This window comes from Caloenas nicobarica, chromosome 4 (genome assembly GCF_036013445.1).
Source record: "Caloenas nicobarica isolate bCalNic1 chromosome 4, bCalNic1.hap1, whole genome shotgun sequence".
NCBI classification, from domain to species: domain Eukaryota; kingdom Metazoa; phylum Chordata; class Aves; order Columbiformes; family Columbidae; genus Caloenas; species Caloenas nicobarica.
In genome coordinates, this window is record NC_088248.1 from 5,975,069 (window position 1) to 5,996,380 (window position 21,312).

Here is a 21,312-nt window from a genome sequence, read left to right on the forward strand (position 1 = left end):
AAAACAGGCCGTAAGTCATAACTTCGTTTAGTACACTGAGTAAGGAATTTATGCTACAAAAAGAAATTAGAAGATTAACAGTGGCATGTATTCCAGGTTGAAAAATAGTAGGAGACTGGATCCAAGTCTCTGGTTCCAGAATAAAGCCAACATAAGTCCGTCTTCCTTTGGTAGTAGACATTTCTAGACCCTTCAAATGAGGGCTCAGTTATCTAGTCAGTATGGTTAAGCATCCCAAGTAATTTTGAAATGTATAGGCAAGAATCCCCTTTCTGTCATGGTTTTGCAGTAATTTGTGGCTGCCACATGCCACAGTAGAAAGTGTCTTCTACTTTACACTGGGTCCTGTAACCAATGGTCGCAAATTCTCCCATAGGTGACAGACCCTCTGTATTCAGTAGGCAACAGATTCCATCTGGGGCATTTTAAGAATTCTGTCTAGAGTGCAAACTGACTAAACTGTTGAAGGAGACACTGCTGCTACGTTATCATTGGTACTCTGAAATAGGAGACAGTCTCAAATATGGGCAGATGTGCTGATATATATTGATACATATAAATGTATTTTTTTAAGTCAGTTAAACATATGTATGCACATGATCAAACAAATAAGTTTCTTTCTCACCTGTTCTGGGTTAGGCCGGGCTTGGATACTTTCCTGTAAAGATAGTGTGTCAACAGTTCCTAAGCAAAATTTTAAATTTGATGTTAAAAATCAATTCTTCCAGATACTTTGATAGAACCAGCCCCTCTAACAGAACGGCTGTAGTGCCAACCACAGCTGTGCCATCCCTAGGACAGAAGTTAAAAGAGCAAAGTAACATAACTACACTTCCAGATGAGCTGTAATACGATATGATATAATCTGTGCATTATTTTACCTCATTTTAATAAGTAGCTTCCAGCAATCTTAAGACACCTGGCTTTGCTCACCTATGTCAAGGCTGAATCCTTACTGTGGAATAGGCATAATTCATTATACACTTTGCCTGCACCCTCACTCCAAACTGCATGTAAAGGTTGAGCTGTGCTCCCTTCTCAAATACCCAAACTTTTCATCCAAAGGAAACCTGGTTGAGTGGAAAAGGAGGAGTCAGGGCATTCTCCAGTAGTTCCCTCAGTGCGTACAATGAGGCTCCCAAGACATTAAGACCCTTTGCCACAGCCTGGTCACAGCACGCGCTGGGTATGGATGAAAGGACTTCTAGTGCAGAGCACGTCTGTGTCCCAAAGCATAGTTTTTTCACAATTTAGTCATATGCAACTAGTGACACACAGTCTAATAAATGTCTACAGCTACCTATTGGGAGACTGTATAACAGATGGAGCCAGACTTCTCAGAGGCCCACAGGGGAAGGATGAAAGGCAACAGAAAGAAGCTGGAACATGGGAAGGTCTGACTGAATATAAAGTGTGTTTGGGTTTTGGTGGGCATTTTTTCTTCTTTGAGGTTTTGTTTGTTTTAGAAGTATTATTATTATTTTAAAACCATGCAGGCAGTTTCACTGGAATAGGTACCTACAAAGGTTGTTGAGGAAATTCCTTCATTGGGGATGCTCAGAACTTGGTTCAACACAGCCCCATGCAACCTGCACTAACCAGAGCCACTTTGAGAGATGGGCAGGACTAAAAGGCCTCCAGAGGTCTCATCCAGTGTACACGATGTTATGAAGTACTGTAAAGCTGTCTGTAAAGCATCTGAGTGATGTTTAAATTATGGGAGAATTTGATCTGAAATGAATAAAACCCTGTTTCTTTTGAAGCCAAACTGACAAGTCCATGAACAGGCTTTATAAGCCCTTGTTAAATGATATAGACAGTTTTGAAGAGATTTGCATATAATGATGCAATTAGACTACAGGGTGGTGATTAACATCAGCACTGGAATTACCTCTCCTGGATAAAATTCAAAGACCACAATGTGCCAGGGCTTGATGAATTATAGCTTAACCAATCGTATATCGAAAGGCTAGAAATGACTGAGTACATAGAAAATGATCTCTTTCCTTGTGAACACACCGGCAAAGGGGAAAGCATGCACAGTTAAAAAAATGTAACGCTTTCCTAAACACCCTCAGAATGAAACTGGAAAGTCCTAAAGTTCCTCAAGGATTACAAAGGGATTGCTGGTGGTGAACTCCAGTCAGCAGAGACCAATGTTCACTCTAAAAGCTGTGTTAGAGAAAAGTGGCTTTGCAAATTCGACTGTCACCCTGTAATAGGAATTCATGAAATCCACTTCCTTCTGTCAAATTAAGTTGGAAGCATTTTCAGTTGTAAAATACATCCAAGTCTTATTTTTTATTTCAAGGCGGAAAAAAACGTGGTGGTTTGTTTTGTTTTTGAATATAATATCCCACACTTGTGTCACTTACGATTAAGAAACACAGCTATGCAAAACCTGCTCCTTGAAGTACGTTCCTGTGATATCAGTGGGAAAGCGACCTTCAGGCCTGAGCCTTTGTACAAACAGAACAGGCTTATCTAGTGCTACTAGACAGTTATCCTTTTAATGCATTCCTTAGCAAGTATGGTTCATAGAAATGCAAGACACTGAATATTCTTTTTGTATAACTGGATGTTAGTTTGTGTAACCAGAGAAAAGCATTCCGCGCCTTTCAGAGGGATGTGCTTGACAACTGGCCTAGTGATCTCAAAAGGAAATTGGAATGGGTGCCTTTCTGGGAAGCAGAGATCAACTGCTTCTGTGATACAAGAAACTCAAAGTTACTGCACATACCTGGAACAATACTCTGTCTGATATGCTGATGTCGCAGTATTTTACATGCTAATTCTCTGTCCTTCCACACCACAGAATAAAGCAATGCCAATATCAAGAATTAGTCTGGATATTTTCCAGTTTTTCTGGCATTTTGAAGTTTGTCCTATCCTCATCAGCCAGTCTACAACAAAACTTTTAGGAGCTGAACTACTGCCTGCTATAGGTCATTTACCTGAATATTTCTCCAGTTCTTGCAGCTTGGACTAATTGATGTCTGGAGCAATGACTTTGGCTCCTTCTTTAGCAAAAGCCTGAAAAATACAGGTAAGAGAAGCAGTTTATATTTAGGTATTTCGATCTTACCAGAAACGAAACCCTCATTTCCTTTTTTGGCTTGAAATAAAGGTTGGTTGAAGGCAGCTGATCTCTCACTTTTCATTTTGGGCATGTCAGGGAGTAATGGACATCAATTACCACACATTCTGGGGACAACTAAGTAACTATACATGATATAAGACAGATTTAAATATTTTCCTTGAAGTAACGTATCCACAAGTAAAGTCTAAGAACAGTAACCAGACTAAGATAATTAGTATTATTATATTATTGCCCTTATTAGCTGCATGTGCACTAGCAAGCACGTTACAAACACGTCAGGCTAGAATTGTCTGTATCGTTGGATTTAAATGAAGTTATGGGATTTGACAGGTAAAGGCACAAGTCATAAAAAGGAATGGTGGTGTATAAACTTTGTGAAAATCCTTTGCGTCCAAATCACTGGAATAGAGCAATATTAAAGGAGAAGCCATGCTTCTTTTATACTTAACCAGGGATATTCCTTCATTCTTGATGCTTCCCTCAAAACATGCTTTTTCTGCATTGCTATCACTGATAAATCAACAGCTATGCTAACAAAGTAACCTCCGTGTCAAAAGTATTCTGACATCTTGGGCTGTAGCCCCTAATCTTCAGATTAAGTGTCTCAAGTGCAGCTTAAGAGGATAGTGGCATTAAGTATGCCAGCCTTCCATGGCTTGTTGGGTGTTTACAAAGTGAAATCATCAGGAAAATTACCTGCTCCTTGGGCTGAATGTTTTAATGCAAGTGCCAAAATCAGTAGTCTTCTGCATTCTTATCCACATGCACGAGAAGCTAGCCTGGCAAAAATCCTCCTTACAGGAGATTTTCCTAGATTGTTGATTATCTTACAGAGATACTGGGAGAACTCTACTAGTTTCTCTGTTTGCTGCGGAAGAAGGAAGTAGCAGGAGAAAAAAAACAGTCAAAAGGAATTAAAACGCAACCAGAAAGTTAATACATATGTTGAATTCTGTTTGTCAGTAAGTAAATAACATTTGTAAAGGATTTCTCACAGTTGCTCATTGTGAACCTTGTTGTAGCAGTGCTGTTAGTATCACGTAGACTTGGTTACACCAGCTATTAATGTAGATAAAGCATCTTGGCTTTACTGTAGGGATCTTTGCGGTATCCAGCCATCTAACAAGAAATATTCCCTCTGTCCTTCTTACCTTCTCCCAGGACAGAGCTGCAGAGATACTGGATTTAAGGTACAGACAGAATAGAAGAGCAGTTGCAGGTGTTCTCAAATCTTGCCCTTATCCTTGCCTAATGTCACCACTCAGAGCTGAAGACTTTCAGAAATTCACACAGCACAAAGCAAGTGTCAGACAGTATAGTGACTATATTACTCCCTGAATTTCTCAGTGGGTAGCTCTGGCTTCATCTATAGTTTATTAATTCAAGAACTCGTTTGGTGCAGGTATCATTGGACAAGCTCGCATTAGAGATGTGGCTTGGGTACAGGGGAGCAAACGTTTTCCAATTTACTGTAGCAGCTGCTGGTTCAACCCCTGTGCTGCTGCAGACAGCAGGATGATCTTCCCATCAAGCCGACCCATACTGCTGACCTGTGCACACAGGAACTGTCGTCAAATCTTTAAGAAAAAGATGAGCCAACAACAGACCTTGGGAATCAGATGCAGATGCATTCCAAGAACTAGACATGATTCGAGTACCTCCGCTGTCAAATCACACCACAGATTGTCCTGTTCAGCTGCAGTGTGACCCTGACTCTGCCAGGATTTTGAGGGGGAAGCTGCCTCAACTTTTTTTTGATTTTTTCAGAAGTAACAACCTCAAAAAGATCAAGAGGAATTTGAGCTCAAAAGCTAAGCTTTATTATAACAGAAACTGGACTTTACCTTTAACAGAAAAAAGTCAAGATGAAACAGAAGTATAGTAGCTTGTAATCTAGTGCTCTCCCTGTCCATTGTGTTCCTAGAAAGCGGGTCTTCTACTCCTCTCAACCTACAAACGCATCAACTTCTGAGATTGCAATAAATTCCACACAATACCCCGGCCTTAGTGTATGCTCTGAATTGTCTTGAGGATCCTGCAGCACAGCAGATTCCTGCTCCAACAAGGCAGGAGGGTGGCAGTGGGGAAATAAAGCTCTGTCTAATACTACGTTATGTTTAAAGAAATACAGCATACAAAGTTGTAGACAAACAAACGAAAGCAAATGCCATCCCCTCAGTTCTATGGATTCAAATGTTCCCAGTTGGGTTTTTGGTTATTTAAGAAGTAAACTACTTAATGGGGTGTACTGCCTAAAAAGTAAGGTCACCGTGTTCCAGTCAGTGTGGTATCTGGCATTTGTTGACTCGGTTCCCAACAAGCAAAACCTTCTGCACTTTTATAATCCACAGAGCAAAATTTGTTTATGTAGTCATGAGGGTAAAAAAGTGTTCCAAGAACCCGAAGTTTTAAAATATATACATTAATCCAACATACTGAGTACTTCACTGAGAAGTTAAGATAAAGATACCATAATCTCCCATTTTAGCAGCCAGTGCTATCATCTAGAGATGTTCAAATCCACACTGTGACCCAGATTACTGAATTTAGCATCCTGCCTCTTAAACCAGATTATCCATTGCTCTGACTTTGACCAGAAATTCTATCTGTTCTATCTCAGCAGCTTTCCCCCCCCCAAAAAAAAGTTACAGCAAAACTAACGGTTCCCTGAAAGTTACAGATTCAACAAATCAGACTTAGAATTTTTCAGTTGAACTGGTTTTTTTCTGTTCTGCTATGAAAAACGTTATCTCTTTTGATTTGAAGTCAGACTGAGTTACAAACCGTGTTTCAAGACATCGAAACGTTTCACTGTAGGTTTTCCCCCATAACTGGAACACACTAAAAGAAAAAAACAAAGCACAAAACAAAAGAAGTCTCCTAAGCAAACTGAGATGCAGGAAAGCACAATACCTTAAACACTTTTTAGGGTGGCTAGTAACACACATCTTTTCAGTGGGGAAAAAAACCAAACCAAACCAATCAGTCCAAGTACTTCCCCAAATCACCTTAACACTTTGGAAACAAAATGCACCATAAATAAATTTTTCAGTCTAACAATCAATTTTTATGAGCATTTGCTGCACCAGTTCTATGAAGCATTTAAAAACAACTTAATATAGACACTCACTGGGAGATCTCAAACAGCTTGTTACATTTACTGACCTTTATACAAAAGGAAGTTCTATACTTTTTTGCTGTACTTGGTGGGATTCGTAATGTAACTGGCAAGTTTCTGTATACAAGTGTAATTTCCTGTTGAAACACTAAGATGCTGCCATCTACTGAAACTCAGGATTTTAAAAGTGTGATTTTCTTCTGCACAGGAAAAGACAAAAAAGGATCATGAGCATTAGCTGTCCGTGCTCTCTAACAAATTCAACAAATCAACAGGATTCCCACCAAAAAAGGCCACAGACACATTTTTCCCCAAGCAGTCTCTCTTCGGCAACATAAGCTATCTAATTCTAAACTAGGACAATACTTGTGTGATAATTGTTGTTAAACTGGAGATTTACACAATTTTCTTTTTGTATCTAGTGGTTTAGCTTAGATTTGTTAATGCAGAGGTAGTATCAGATTGGAAAATTCTAGGACAAACTTATTTAGTTATAAGCTCATATCAGACCTAAGGCTACCCTGACAGCAATTGTAAAGAATTTGAAATCCTGTCTGAAAAACGTTCTCTTTTGCTTTAAAGTCAGACTGAGTTACAAACCGTGTTTCAAGACATCGAAACGTTTCACTGTAGGTTTTCCCCCCATAACTGGAACACACTAAAAGAAAAAAACAAAGCACAACACAAGAGAAGTCTCCTAAGCAAACTGAGATGCACCTTTCTGATTAGGGGAAAGCATGATACCTTAAACACTTTAGAAAGCTATCATAGTTAAGCAGACAAGATAAACTTAATATTACTGAACTTTGTGTATGTGTGGCTCAGTTTACCCACAGAAATGGCTTTTCTGAGGAAAATGTGCCTTTCAGCCATAGTGTGAAATTGAAAAAAAACCCCAACATACCAATCCATCCACCACACAAACACCAGCACTTTGCACTTACTACTGTCAGGAAATAAGTTGCTCCTACGTACCTGTGGTAGGAAAGGAGACACTACCCTTCCTGAGTCCAGCACTGCATTTAGAACCTGTATATTTTTGGCTTGTAATATCTTAGTTCCCCCAAAATACATTCCAGACCAGAGATTTAAATACTTGCAATTTCTTAGCAGTTACGGTAGTTGGCAGAGTCTTCGGTATTCAAGTAAAATATATAGTTGGTTGCTTAATAAAGATCTCCGAAGTATTTCCACCAGGTGAATAACCCTTGTGCAATTTTTCAACTCCAGTAACTGCTGAATGCCCATCAATATAACCCCGTGCTTATCAGTTTGGGGAACCCAAAACTGAGTACTTCAGAGGTGTAGCATTGTTTAGAGCTTTATGCCTATAAGGATCATGCTTTTGATGCAGATATGTTTGTTAGGTATGACTTTCTCATCTCATGATGATGATTTAATTCTTAATAGAGTTAATCTCAGGTTTTGAGTGTCAATTTTCTATTTAGTTGGCAGTGGAGGGTGTGTGGGGAGGAAAGGGAGGAGGATCTAACTTTCAGACTTCCAACATTTCCTCACAGAGAAAGATTCCATTAGAAAGAAGAATTAAACAAAACACCAGTGACAGACTTGTGCAACGGTAAATTTGTGCACAAAGGAATTATTGCAGAAACTTAGAGGACACAAACAAGCAGCATAATAATGATGGAACTGCTGAGATTGCTATAAGAGATAGACTTTAAACTCTGAACATTGTAATCAACATCCTTAAATCGTAGCACAAGTGAAGTGACCAGCAAAGTACTTAACACAATACAGTTTATTGTCAAAACAAATCTTATACGAAACATACCAAAAAAAAAAAGTCTCATAATGTAGATAAGCAGCCCAGTAAAACAGTCTGTCTTGCAGCCCTGATTATCCAGTTTGCTTTCCATTCACTAGAACAGCAGAAGTGTCAAGTCTACTGCTTACTAATAAAAAAAAAAAATCTAATACTCAACTTCAGACAGGACCTGGAAGCATATTGAAAGATGGTAAAAAAAAAAAAAATAGAGTTACTCTTGGCACCATAATTGGCTGAGCTGCAGAAATATTGTGAGGAGTTTAAGAGGAACCCTTGATTGTGTGCCCTATAAACAGAAAATTATTAACTTCGGTTGCAATGTCCAGATAGAGAGGTTAAAATTGTGGTGAAAATGCCGTTTCTGTGGACTTAGAGAAAGCATGGTATAAAAACCGTATGCCGAGAAGCAAATAGTATCATTCTTTCCAACTCAGCAGCACTCTGGACATACAAATATCGACCACTCCGAAGACAGCTGTTTTAGGAATGACAGAAGGAAGAGTTTAAGATTGAGAATTTTCACAGATTAGTTTGTGAACCATTTCCGTTTGAATTTTTTTCTTCAACGCATTGACTTTTTTTTCTTTGCCATCCAAAAAAAAAACCCAAACACCACCAAAGTAGAACATCATCAGATCAGCAGGCTGTGGGCAACATGACTATTTTTCCATTTTTGTTCTTGTATTCCAGCTTTTCCTATCGTGGAAGGTAGCAACTCCAAGGCAGCAAGGGACTTGCATGCTATTGAATCTCTTGTCCCAGTTTGTGGAAGAGGCTGATGGCTTTTGACTTGAAGCAATTATCTTTCAGTTATGCAGATTCTGGCTGTAGCCACTGCAAAGGCAGCTTACAACAGAGCGCCTTTATTGGGTGGTGCAGTCAGGGGCTTTATCTTTCTCTGAACTTCCAAACCAGTGCTTAAGATGTTCTTCTGTGGGCTCTATTCCTGCAGATCGTGTATCTGTACAGAAGACAAGAGCATTAAAGTAACACTTAAGCTTTCCCAGTTAGACAAGCAGCAGGAATACAGCAATTTAATCTCAACTAGCATTTGAAATGTCTACTATCAAATCTGGCCTCTGAGGAGCTTTGTGTTGTGAGGAAGCCTGGACTGTTACCAAGTTGGCCATCACAAGAAATGGCAACGAGTCACATTCTTTTGGAATTCTGCCACTAATACCTTGAAAACTGGTTAACTCTTCAACATGTCTGCTGAGGCCTTCTGAAAGTTTTTAGAAGCCAGTGTAATGATGAGGACAGTAGCAGTAATATGCCAGCATAGATCCCTAGGAGACTTCCCCAGAGTCACCGGGTCAGAGATAAGAAATCCTGAGTAGGGCTGAGGAACCGAAGATCTCAAAACAGTTATTACTGTAGCTGGAGCCAGGCAGACTGGCAGATTCAACATCAAAGACTAAAGTCTACTAGCTTAAAGTTTAGAAAAAAACTTAACCAGCATTTAACTTTGAATAGTTTTACCAGAAGTCTGTGCTTAACCAATGTAAAATTAAAAAGCAAAACATTTTAGAGCATCGGCTATCTAGTAATGATATTCTGCTAATTCACTTTTAAAAGTCAGGCATCAACACTTCCACTGCAGTAAAAGAAAAAAAAAGTTTGGATAGTCTTCAGGGGGTGAAAGACTCTTAAGTATTTACATTCTGTAGAGCATACATAAGCTTCACAGCTCCAGTTGGTCAGACAATCAGCTGACCAACCATTCAAGCATGTTATTATGCAAGTTTCGGGTTGGAATGTAGCAAATACAGAGCATTTACCCTCAACTTACAGACCACCCCTTACATTTTGCCTCTCCAAATCCAAAACAGGAGAACACCACTGCATTACATACCTGTTAGTGCAACCAAGCTGGAATTATCAAACAAATTTGTTGGACAGGTCAGTGGCAGAGGCTTTGATATGTCCTGAGTCACAGTTTCCTGAGAAATAGGTTCCTTGGAGGGCAAAGGCGTTTGCTCTTTAAGGGAATGAGACACTGTCTTCCGTGGAGACTTTGGTACTGTTTCTTGAGTGGTTTCTCTTGAGGATCGTTCTTTCCATCTTAGTGCTCTTTCTTTCCATTTTCTAAGTTCCTCTTTCAGTTGAAACTCATTACTGAAAAAAAAGAATAAAAGAAACATTTAAAGTAGTTCCTTTAAATAAGGAAAAATTGCTGACAGACAGTTTCTTTATCTTCAGGTGACATACCACAGACATGGCAATGCAAGACCATATCTGTGTATCTTTGCTTTCAGAGGCAGAACTACTACTTATTTTTTAAGCTAAACTCCTTCCAACATACAGTTTTGAGCATATCTTCTAACATGCAAGAGATTCTTATGAAAGAGAGCAATTTAAAGTTCAAAAGACATATACACATGAACAATAATTCGCCAACTTTTACTTAAAGTTTTTGATGTGAAAGAATCTAGGAAATCTAAAATAATAATTACTCACTTCTATAGGTGTCCCAGCAAGAAACACTAATGACATGCATAGTTAAATAGCAACAAATGATTTGACATGTTGCCGATGAGCTTTGTAGTTACCTTATCAGAGTGTCATTTTGTTTCTTCAGGTGGCAGTTCTCTTTCTGTAGCTTCGCTTGTTCAGATTTCAGAACGAGTATTTGCGTGCTCTGTACAATGCCACTGCCACCACCGCAAGTAAGGGGAATTTGGGATTGCTGAGGAGCTTCTTTTTCCAGCACCACTGGAAAAGAGTTTTATATGGATGTGTGTATTATTTGGACAGTGCTTAAAGCCAAGACAATATATTTTTTAGCCTATTCCATCCTATGGAAACCTCACTAGGTTACAAGTCCCACTGCAACAGCTCTTTTTTTTCTTTAATACACAAACTTTATTTTCCATTTCATCTTCCAAGTACCCAAACCGCCCCATACCCTTTGAGGTAAAAGGCCTGCATCTCAGTCTGAACTTTAACTATATACACTTAAAACTGATGTTTAACGTGGAAGAGTCTCCTATATTTATCTTGAATTTACCAGTAGCATCTTGCTCTTGCTGTGTTCTTCTAAGTTCTTCTTTTAGCTTTCTTAACTGTTGTTCTTGGTGTTCTGTAAGAGCTTTATAATTAGCAAGTCTATATTGGGCAGGAAGAGAAAAAGAAAAAAAAAGCCTCAGTTTATTAATTATTACAGTTGCAGGAGAGCTAGTTTGATTTCCAAATGACTTATCAAATACAAAACATACTCAAGTTATATAGGTAAAACTAGATAAACCTCATTGTCAGTTAGATTTTAGGTAAAGTGCAGAAAACCAAAAGTTGGGCTAGAATTATTCGCTGTATATCCCTTCTCTCTAGTGAACTAGAGAGTGATTTCAATTATTGCTCTCCCCTCAACTTCTTTTGTCGTAAGTTATTTCACTTACAGCTGAACATGGGTTGATTGCAAAATTTTGCTGAGTGTATAGGGAAGTTTTGTAATTAACCTGAGAAATGTCTGGTTTTTGCTTTCTTTGGAGTCTAGCTACAATAAAAACAAAGGACACCAAAGGCTGAATGGCCACTTCTTATTATGTGGAAAAAATAGAAAAGAAGCAGCTAAGAACCAAGTAGCTGAGAATTGTAACAATGTAAAATTTGAACTTACTTCATATCAAAAGAGTTGGATTGTTTCATTCTTTCCATATCATTTTTTACCAACTGTGTTTTCAGATTATCAATTTCGTCTTTGTACATCTCTGCACCTTTATCTAATTTTGCCTGAAAATAAAAGATATAGCATGAAGAAAGGCTTGCTAATTAGCAATGACTTCAAGGGTTGCTTACTTTATATCTTTACTATGATCTGTTAGATTTTACAGGACAAGACTAGGAGCAGAAGTTATTTTGGAGCAAGAACACTCACATTACTAACTAGCACTATAGTATTAGTTGGTCTCCTAACATGGCATCATATTTTAGCAAGTTTTTTTGACTTGTTTGCAGATATAAGTCTGGGAATTTTGAACTAATATGCAAATATATTACACAGAAAAAACAGTTCATGCTTTAGTTTCAAAATTTAATATTTTTTTAGAATGTTTCAGAAACGCATCACGTATGAGTGATAAATTTAGCTTCTAATATCATAACATGGGTTCTAAATTTTGTCTCTGAAGGCTGCACTGGTAGAATGTGAAAATGCATGCTAAACAGGTGAGCAGAGTGTTTTACTCTAAGAATGCCATAGAGAACAATAAATTGACTTTAGAGAGCAATGTGTCATCTGCAGCTGTTCTCTCTGAGATCAGAGGAGAATGAGAAAAGTATTTTGCTCATACCCGGAGACTCTGGTTTTCTGATAATGCAGTTCTGAGGCACTTCTCCATCTCATTCAGTTTGGCTTGCAGTTGGGTGAGCTCACTTGTGTCTGTTTTTATTCTTATATGTGCTTGTAACTTGTTTATCCTGTCATCTTTCTCTTTGATGTCTTTTCCTGCTTCACTTATTACAGTTTCCAGCTTCTGAATTTTTACTTCCATAGCCTATTGAGATATATCAATGAGTTATGAGTAGTCACGCCAAGAGATAAAACAGTAACAGCACACGGTTGTATTCTTCATATAAACAAACGAAAAACCCAAAGCGCACAAAAAAATCTGGCACTATAGGCTCTATGGAAACTCTTGGTGCCTACCTCACTATTTTGTGTCACCTTTTAGTATTCTGCAACACTCAATTCTAAGAAAAAAAGCACTTTGAACATGGGTAACTGTGACATAAAAAACACAGGACAGAGAGAAAAATCAGTCCTCAATTCCTAGGATTAAAGACAGAATTATTCGCCAGCTTCCAGTTTGACATAGTGAATACCATATACTTGAAGGAAGCATCAAGATTATCACACTATTAAAATCAATACTTCAAAACCACATGGGAACATACCCTGTGGATTTCTAGACTGACATCTATTTGTGTACAGAAAACAGGCAATTAAATCATATTACAGGCAAGAGCTCAAACTTTGGGAATAAAAAAGCTCCAAAAATCAAGTGCACTCTGGGCCAGTGTATTTTGTGGCAGAGATTTACTGTTGCCATCAGTCTGTGTTTTCTTTTCAATTTGAAGCACTCACTTCGGAAACAAGCAAAGTTTTCCTTAGAAACAAATACTGGTACCTTTATATCTTGTCCTGCAGCCTTTAATTTGTTATGAAGCCTGTAGTTTTCTTCTTGTAATGCAAGACTGGCAGAGCCACCAGGGCCCAGCTGTTCTTTAAGAGTGTTGAGTTCCTGAAGCAACTCTTCACTTTTCTCTTTTCTCTGTTTCAATTCAACGTCAGCATTTTTACAATAATTGGCAGTTCTGGCATCTAGCTCTGAAGAAAGTTGAAGGAGTATCTGAAAATAAAGCAGTGTCACAAAAATAAAATTTAAATAATTTTTGATTCAGCTAAAAATAGGGTAAAGAAACAGGAAGATTCTTTATTTCCTTCTTGTTTCAGTGTTCCATTTGAAGATGCTTGCTATCAGAAATTTCACTAGAATGCATTCATTGACTACATGGTGGTTTTGGCTGGGATAGAGTTAATTTTCTTCATAGTACCTACTATGGGGCTGTGTTTCAGATTTGTGCTGAAAACAGTGCTGATAACACAGGGGTGTTTTTGCTATTGCTGAGCAGGCCTTTTCTGCTTCTCACACCACCCACCAGCAAGTGGGCTGGGGGTGCACAAGAAGTTGGGAATAGAATAACTTGACTTTAAGTTACCAAATATGTGAGATTACAAATTACAATTAAGTTTTTAAAATGGCTAAGGTAGTTTTGATAAAGTTGGCTCAAGGAAAGCAGACAATCTTGTGGGCATAAAGCCTGGAGAAAGTGATTGTATCAGGCTGGCAAATTCTGCAAGCAAAGCTTTATAACAGTTTTGATCCTATGGCTTCCAGAATTCAGTCTAATAAAACCACTAACAAAGAACACACTCCCCCACCCCCATTTATCACCTTTAAAGTCTTTTACGAAGCAAGTTTCCAAGTTTGGATGCATGACGAAAGAAGTCTTTAAAAACTTTCTAAGTATCCATACATCTTACAGTTGAACATAAATATAGTAAGTGCTGATAACAATAAATAATCTTTAAATAGCCTTTTTCGGTGTTTTGTTTTCAGTCGGACTAGAGGCGTTTACAGAGTCCTTACACAAAATACATTGCTGCTTAAAGAAGATTTAAATTTACCTTTGCTTTAGGAGTCCAGAAGTTAATGACTTGCAAAAGCCTTTCATTATCTTTCTTTAACTTTTCTTCAAGTTCCTCTGCATCACAGTGAGTACCTGAACAAGCTTCCCAGAACTGTGTTGTTTCTTTTCTAGCACTTTCTTCCTGCTGTAACCCTGCTTCTATGCTGAGAAGCTCGCTTTCCATTTCTGATATGTCTTTGAGAATGCTCTTTAAAAAAAAAAAAAAAAAGGGAATTCAAGCTTAAATATTGCTTTGATAACCACATGTCTAAATATACATTTTGCTCTCTTAGCTATCAATACTTGCAGAAAGTCTGTTTTAGCATCCAATTATCATACAGAAAGAGTTTTGCTATTTTTAAATTACACGCTACTGGGAAAACGAGAAGATAATCTACATTCCTGGGGCAGGTGGGAAGGCAGGTGGGAAGGGGACAAAATATGCCTTTTACTAAGATTTTCTCTCATTCTTTTAAAAGTCAGCTTGATATCGGGTAGTACCTATTTTACAGGGCAACTGAGTAAATAACGTTCCAACTATTTTATAAACTAATAATTTCATTTTAAGCCACTTTATAAAACAGAATCTTCATGTTATAGAATCGGTAGCACAAAAAAAATACAAATTCTACCTCCTCCCCTTAAGTGACATGTTCACAGATAAAAGCAATGCCCTTAGATTACCACTACCACATCACCTTCAAATATGCAAGTCTTTCTGTCTGAAAATTGTTTCAAATGCTACCTCTGCATCCAAGTGCAACCTCCGCAGCACTTCACTGATGTTGAACTCCTCAGATGATCTTTCATTCTGGTTCAAATAAGTCTTCCTGAGAGACTGAATCTGAGCTTGTAGCTGACCTTGTTTTCTCTTTTCCTCAAGCAATTCCATTTCATACTTGTTAACAGCAGCATGATATTCTCTTTTCTTCAAGCAAACACGACTGAACAAAAACTGTTGTAGAAGCACAGGATATATCAGCGATTATGCTTTAAAATGGTACCCTGCATCCAGCTAAAATTCTGTATTTTATAATCAATTTACTCTCCTAGTCCATGGGTGTCCAGGACAACCAAAATATTCGCATGTGCTGTATAGCAGTGCCATATAAGACTTTTAGCTGAGTCAGCATTTCTAAAGTATGCTATTAATATCACTGGGCTGATTTAAAGCTTTATTTAGTTGAGCTCACTACTTAAATCTTAAACATCTTTAACCATAGAAGCTGAGACACATGTATGGAAAACCAAAAAAAGACCAAAACCTAAAAACCCTAACAGAAGATATGAAATAAAGCTCTTCAGAATACTTGTAGCTAAAGGATATTTACAGAAACTACTGACTCTCAAGATCATGTCCTGTATTTTTGTGTACTAGACATTGAACTTTGGCCTGTCCCCAGCCCAGCATTCCCCAGCCCAGCATTCCCCACCCCATCACAAATTAAAAAACCCTTAACATTTTTTGATAAAGAAACAAAAAACACTTTATACACAAGTACAGTAAACCATATGATAACAACAATTCATTCCCAATTCCCCTTTATTTTTTTTTTCTGATAATTGGAATCAGTTTCTCCGCTGACCTACAAATTGGGAAAGGTATGCAAGGCTAGAAAAGTTATTACCTGGGTACTATCAATTTTTCCCACAAGATATGCATTCACAAAAATCAAAGCTAGAGTATATAGAATTCTAGCTGTTAATATTGAGAGCTTACTTAAAAAAAAAACAAACCCTAAACCAAAGCAATATGAAGCATCCAGATATTCAGCATTTTAAGTTGTACCTTCAGTTTGTTCAATAAACTCTGGAGATGAGAGTTTATTTTTTCATTTTCAGTGTGAAGCCTTTTGACTTGTTTACTCTTTTCCAATGAGAGCTGAGGCACTATGGCAGCTATCCGTGCTTTCTGACTGTTCAGTTCGTTCTTTAGATTAAGAGAAACTGTAGAGAGACATTCATACCTCTTCCCTATATTTGGGAATTTATCAAGAAGCTCCTAAATGCAAGTGAAACAAATTCATTCAGTCACAGTAACAAAAACAGTGATTAGCTATAAACAGAAGCTTAAAGCATCAGACCCCAGGAATAACCCCTACAGTATGTACTGGTTTTACAAGAGAAAAGCTAATAGGACTAAGGCTTCAGTTTTGACTTGCCACAGGAATATGACAAAAACACCAAGCCAGGCAAAAAAGCAGGGAATGTCTTAGTTTTCTAGAAAAATCGTATTTCACAAGCTTAAGTTATTTTCATGATTTAGATTGCTTAGCCACATCAATAACTGTAGATCAAGCCTGAAAAGAAACCATTGCCTGTTCACAAGTTTGCCAGCCGGGCTGCCCTTGGGATGCGCTCCTTGGTCTTTTATTTAAAGAAAGGGATCACGAAGTTGTTCCTCGCACTCTGCCGTCAAAAGGGAGATGCGATGGAGCAGCGAGTAGGCCGAGAAATGCAACAGGCTTCAGGGCGCTCCCAGTAAACTGCAACTGTAGTATCACATACAAAGCTGCCCAAATCTGCTACACGGATGTATAGACTACAGTACAATGGTACTCAAAGTATTTCATATGTATTCATAAATCCTGGTTTATTTAGGCTTTCAGGAGGTTAGTAGTACTTCTCACATCTGTGAGAAAGTATACTCAGGATAGTTAATTAACAAAAGCTGAGGAATTACGGAGGTGGCTGGACAGTAATGAAATCAAGTGAGATGTCTCAGCTGAGAAGTTCAATTTAATTTTCTTGGAAAAGGATGCACAGCCACTGAACACCAAGTCAACTGATACAATGGTTTGCAGCACCTGAGCAAGATCTGCAAACAATTTTATGGATTTTGCACAGAAGCAGGGTTTATGCTCCAGGGCAAGTATTAAGGGTTTACATACATCCTTCAAATAAGCAGAGATGCTTACCTTAATTTTCAAGGTCGTTTCCTTCAGGCTGTCATCAGCCATCTGTTGTGCATTATCCAGTGGATTCACCTGAATGGACACATCATTCAAGCTTCTCTGCTTCAGTTGCTCTAGAGCACATTCCAGTTTTGCCTTTGTTTCAACATACTAAAATAAAAGCATACATATTTAAGGACCATTCAAGAAGAGAAGGGATGAATAATTTAGGTATGCAACTTGCAACACCAACCATCTTAGAATTTTTTTGCAATTCTGTCTTGAGCTGGTCCTGCTCAGACCTGACATCCTGGAGAAGTTTTTGTAGCTCATATTTTTCTTGATTAATTGATGAGATTTGTTCTTTAAGTTGGAAAGAATGACTAGCGCTTTCAGCCAATAACTGGTCTTTTTCACATGATACTGTATTTAGCATCTCCGTTAACTGTTGAATCTGTAATAAGTAGCAGAGAAAAAACAAGCATTATGATTTGGTCCTGGTCTGTGTACTCCCCTATGAAGTACTCAGATCAGTTGTGTCAAATACAAAAACCACAATTGCTAATAACTCTAAAATTCACACTAACGGCAGGAGAAGTTTAAAAATAATTTCAGTGTTCTAATCACTCAGAAACAGAATGTAAAGGAAGAGGAATAGCATTGCACTCAGAGAACTCTACTTTAATCAACTTGGGTCTTCAGTAAAGCAGGAGGAAACAAACAAAAAGGCAGTCAACATATGTCCACATCACAAGAAAATCAAAAGAAATGGAAGATTAGCATAAGAGATTGGCAATGGAATTGTCTTTATAGCTGCTCTACTGATTAGAACACTAACATATTTGCTGATCTGAAGCAATCCTTAATTATTTCCTTGTTCTGTAGATCAAAGGGTATGTTTGACAGGTGAAAAATGAAGAAGTGAAAACTGGAGAAAGACTGAGCTGGCAAGAGCTAAGCGCAAGACTTTCTAAATAACAGGTGCAATTTGAAAGTGTGCAAAGCACCAGGGATTCCAAACCCACTGAGGATCATACAGGCCAGGCAGCGCCTTTTAAAGTCTGAATAAATACATGTACAACCATGACTATTAAGCCTGCACACATTAGATAAACTGGTGTCCATTCTAATAGAGTGACCAACTCAAGTGTTTATGAGGCTGAGACAAGCTGAGGATGCTGCTTATAAATATCACTAAAGAAACCTGTACAAAATCCTTTGCCCATGTTCATGTTTGTTCAGCACACACAGAAATAATTTGCTGAGAATTAAAAATTAAATAGGATTTGTCTTGAGCAAAAGTTTAGCACAGAGATAAACCATCAGAAGACAACTGCAGAATAGCTACTAAAACCAGAACTCCTCACCTTGTTAGTTAGGCTGTCCTCCAAAGTCTCTGACCGTCGCTGAACCTTTAACAAGCGTTCTTCTCTTTCTTCTGCTTTGATCTTCTCATTGCTGAGGAGTTCTTGTTGCCACTTCAGCTCCTTTTCCGTTTCAAGAATCTGGAGTGACAAATAGAGCAACGAATAGAAAATTCAGTTCTGAGACAGCATGTGAATCTGCTCACACACCAGGCCATTCAATATTTCATAGGAGTCAAAATACTTGGCACAAAATCCCCTCTGCTTTAGTTAGAGTATAAGAAACGTCACATTTCATGTGAAAATTTATGCTTTCACTTAGCAAAGCCTGCCAACTAGCATACTGATAAATCCTTAATAATGTAAAGGATTAGACAAAGCATGCTGCAAACATGTTTGGATGTATTTTCTGCAATCCCTGTTTGCACAGATGAGCAACACAAAGCAGAGATGTAATTTGAGTAGGGTTCACATCAAGAATTATCTAGAAATTATTACTTAACACAATTTTATGAGTTAGACTTGTCAGTGTTGTTAAATTATCTTTCATAATTTATTATAGAATTACCATTCCTTTCACTAAGCATCTGAATTTCCAGTGAAGTTGAAGTTTTTACAGCAAGAAAATTGATACTCAAATGAAGGTGAGCCGGAAGATATTGGTAGTGAGAGTAAGAAGATTCTCCTCCCACCGTGGATTTGAGTTAACTACAGATATCTAAAGTGATTACTAAATATCTGAACAAGGAATGCTGCTCAATGGATACCATCCAATTCACTTATCTTCACTGTTGTCAAGATATGCCTTATCCAGAAGAGAAATAAAAGTATCAGAATTTGACAGCTTTAGTTTCAAAACTTTGGAGCTCAGCTATGAAACACCCTATTTCAGCAAATTAATTTAAAATGCCTGTTAAGTGTTTTGGTGATGGAATTTGTGTATTTTCCGGTTCCTCATTTATTCATAAACAAAGTAGCCTCAGATAATGTTTTATGTATATCTTTAAATACCATTCCACAAGACAGAAGTTAAAGCATGCCAATATTCTTCAGTCTGGGTATATAGCATTAATACTTGTAATATATGTTTCAACACACCTTCAAGAATTAACCATCTTCCCCTACCAAGCATTTATAGTTATACTTTAATCAAAGATAAAGCACCTTATCCACACTCTCCTGTAGGTTAATCTCCAGTTTGTTCTTCTCTGCTTGAACACTTTCCAGCATTTCCTGGAGCTGATCTCTCTCCTCTGCTAACAAATGACACTGTTCCTCCAGCTCTTGAAGTTTATCGCTTTCACTCTCGGTCTTTTCTTTTAGTTCTCCCAGCAGCTGGTGCCTTTCCTTAGTTACCCAATTTAAGTCCTCATTCAACTTGGCTACCTATTAAAAATATTTTTTAGAAGTATAGAATCATACATAAGTATTAGCAAAACCTCCTGTTAGTAAATTGTATTACTATGGCATCATCTATTTGTCCAATAAAACACTACAGATTACCACAGGTAAATAGTTGTTATTCTAATCAGTCTTTGAGGGTGCATCCTCTACATTATTTCTAAGGGTTTTGTATTACTGTACTTGCCTTTTCTTTCAGTTTGTTTATTTCTTCATTCAGTTTTTCTTCAGTGTTTTGCAGTTTCTCTTCTCCGTTTGCTATCACGTTCTTCTGGATATCAGCTTGTTCTTTCTGATGCTTTAATTCTTCCTCTAGATGTTCCATTTCTGTCAGAACTTTTAAGAACTGCAGAACAAGGTATTACATGGATGTTCACTCAGTATGATTAAGTTTTCCTTACCAGGACTTAAGAATGATAAATTGAAACATTTGAATTTCTAGGAGAGAACTATCAGAACAATCAGTCTTTTACTTTAGAAAAAAACCCCTCAGTTGTCATTCCCCCATGCCTAGTTTAAGAACTCCAAAGGAAGACGGTCTTTAGAAATCGTCTTTATCATTAAAGAAAAAAAAAGTAGGCAGATATAAAGAGGAAAGGGAAAAATATTGTGGGGTGAACAGATTAAATAGATGACTTGAAAAAAACCCAAACAGACAACACACCCCACCATGAAAGATACTCGTTCTTGTGGCAGCTGCCACCAGCTACATGCACAATTTGTCCAATTGTTTAGTAGCAAGATGTAATCTAAAATTAAAGATTTGATAATCCTAGTTTGCTGATTTTAGTTTTTAAATCAGTTGGTCTATACATACTTAAAAAGAGATCAGTGGTTCTACCTGAGTTTGCTAAAATTAATATGGAAGCTTTAACTACTTAAAATAATTTGCAGAGCTTCTCTTTGGGAAAAAATACTTACCAGACTTGCTTTTAACTTCAGAAATTATTGATTTGATTTTTGTTAACTACATATCAGAATGAATTTGTCTGAAATAGTGTGCCAACATAAGCATTTTCATGCAAATACTTGCAATATTAAAGTCACTAATCAGCCAAGAAATATAATAAGCAAGGAGAAATAAGATAGCTAATAAGTTTCTTTCCTGGGTTTAGCTTTTTCTTTATCAATCCAGAACAAGCTGAAGGGGTAGGAGAATTAAGCCCTTCGATATTGCAAACCCGGATTACCTCTGCTGCTCAGTGCTAAATACAAAGGCACTGTAGATGAAAGACACAGCAGGAATTTGCTGAGTGCTTGTCCAGGAGGTGGCAGAACTGTGTCTAAACCCAGAGCCACACAGTGACCAAAAGGGCAGGAAGGGGAGAGGCGGGAGCAAAAACGAGAGTCCAAAATCTAGACCAGATTAGTAAACTCAATTTTTAGTTTACTGCTGCTATGAACAAGTGAAGAGAGATGACTGAAATAATTCAGAATGGTACAACCTGCCTTTAAAACAA

At 37.7% G+C, this 21,312-nt stretch overlaps 1 protein-coding gene across 1 annotated transcript in view; it reads right to left on the minus strand.

Annotated features, from left to right (window-relative positions):
* Positions 1 to 8,867: 8,867 nt before the first annotated feature.
* Positions 8,868 to 21,312, minus strand: part of CENPE (centromere protein E) — a 35,670-nt gene continuing 23,225 nt past the window's right edge. The window contains exons 30-44 of the mRNA XM_065634281.1: positions 20,036 to 20,198; positions 19,616 to 19,833; positions 18,455 to 18,592; positions 17,341 to 17,541; positions 17,112 to 17,258; positions 15,983 to 16,195; positions 14,939 to 15,148; positions 14,192 to 14,401; positions 13,131 to 13,352; positions 12,294 to 12,497; positions 11,621 to 11,733; positions 11,012 to 11,109; positions 10,554 to 10,716; positions 9,857 to 10,119; positions 8,868 to 8,965 (exon numbers count right to left, since the gene is read on the minus strand). Of these exons, the coding sequence (XP_065490353.1) occupies positions 8,868 to 8,965; positions 9,857 to 10,119; positions 10,554 to 10,716; positions 11,012 to 11,109; positions 11,621 to 11,733; positions 12,294 to 12,497; positions 13,131 to 13,352; positions 14,192 to 14,401; positions 14,939 to 15,148; positions 15,983 to 16,195; positions 17,112 to 17,258; positions 17,341 to 17,541; positions 18,455 to 18,592; positions 19,616 to 19,833; positions 20,036 to 20,198 (2,661 nt within the window). The remainder of the gene's footprint in view (positions 8,966 to 9,856; positions 10,120 to 10,553; positions 10,717 to 11,011; positions 11,110 to 11,620; positions 11,734 to 12,293; positions 12,498 to 13,130; positions 13,353 to 14,191; positions 14,402 to 14,938; positions 15,149 to 15,982; positions 16,196 to 17,111; positions 17,259 to 17,340; positions 17,542 to 18,454; positions 18,593 to 19,615; positions 19,834 to 20,035; positions 20,199 to 21,312) is intronic.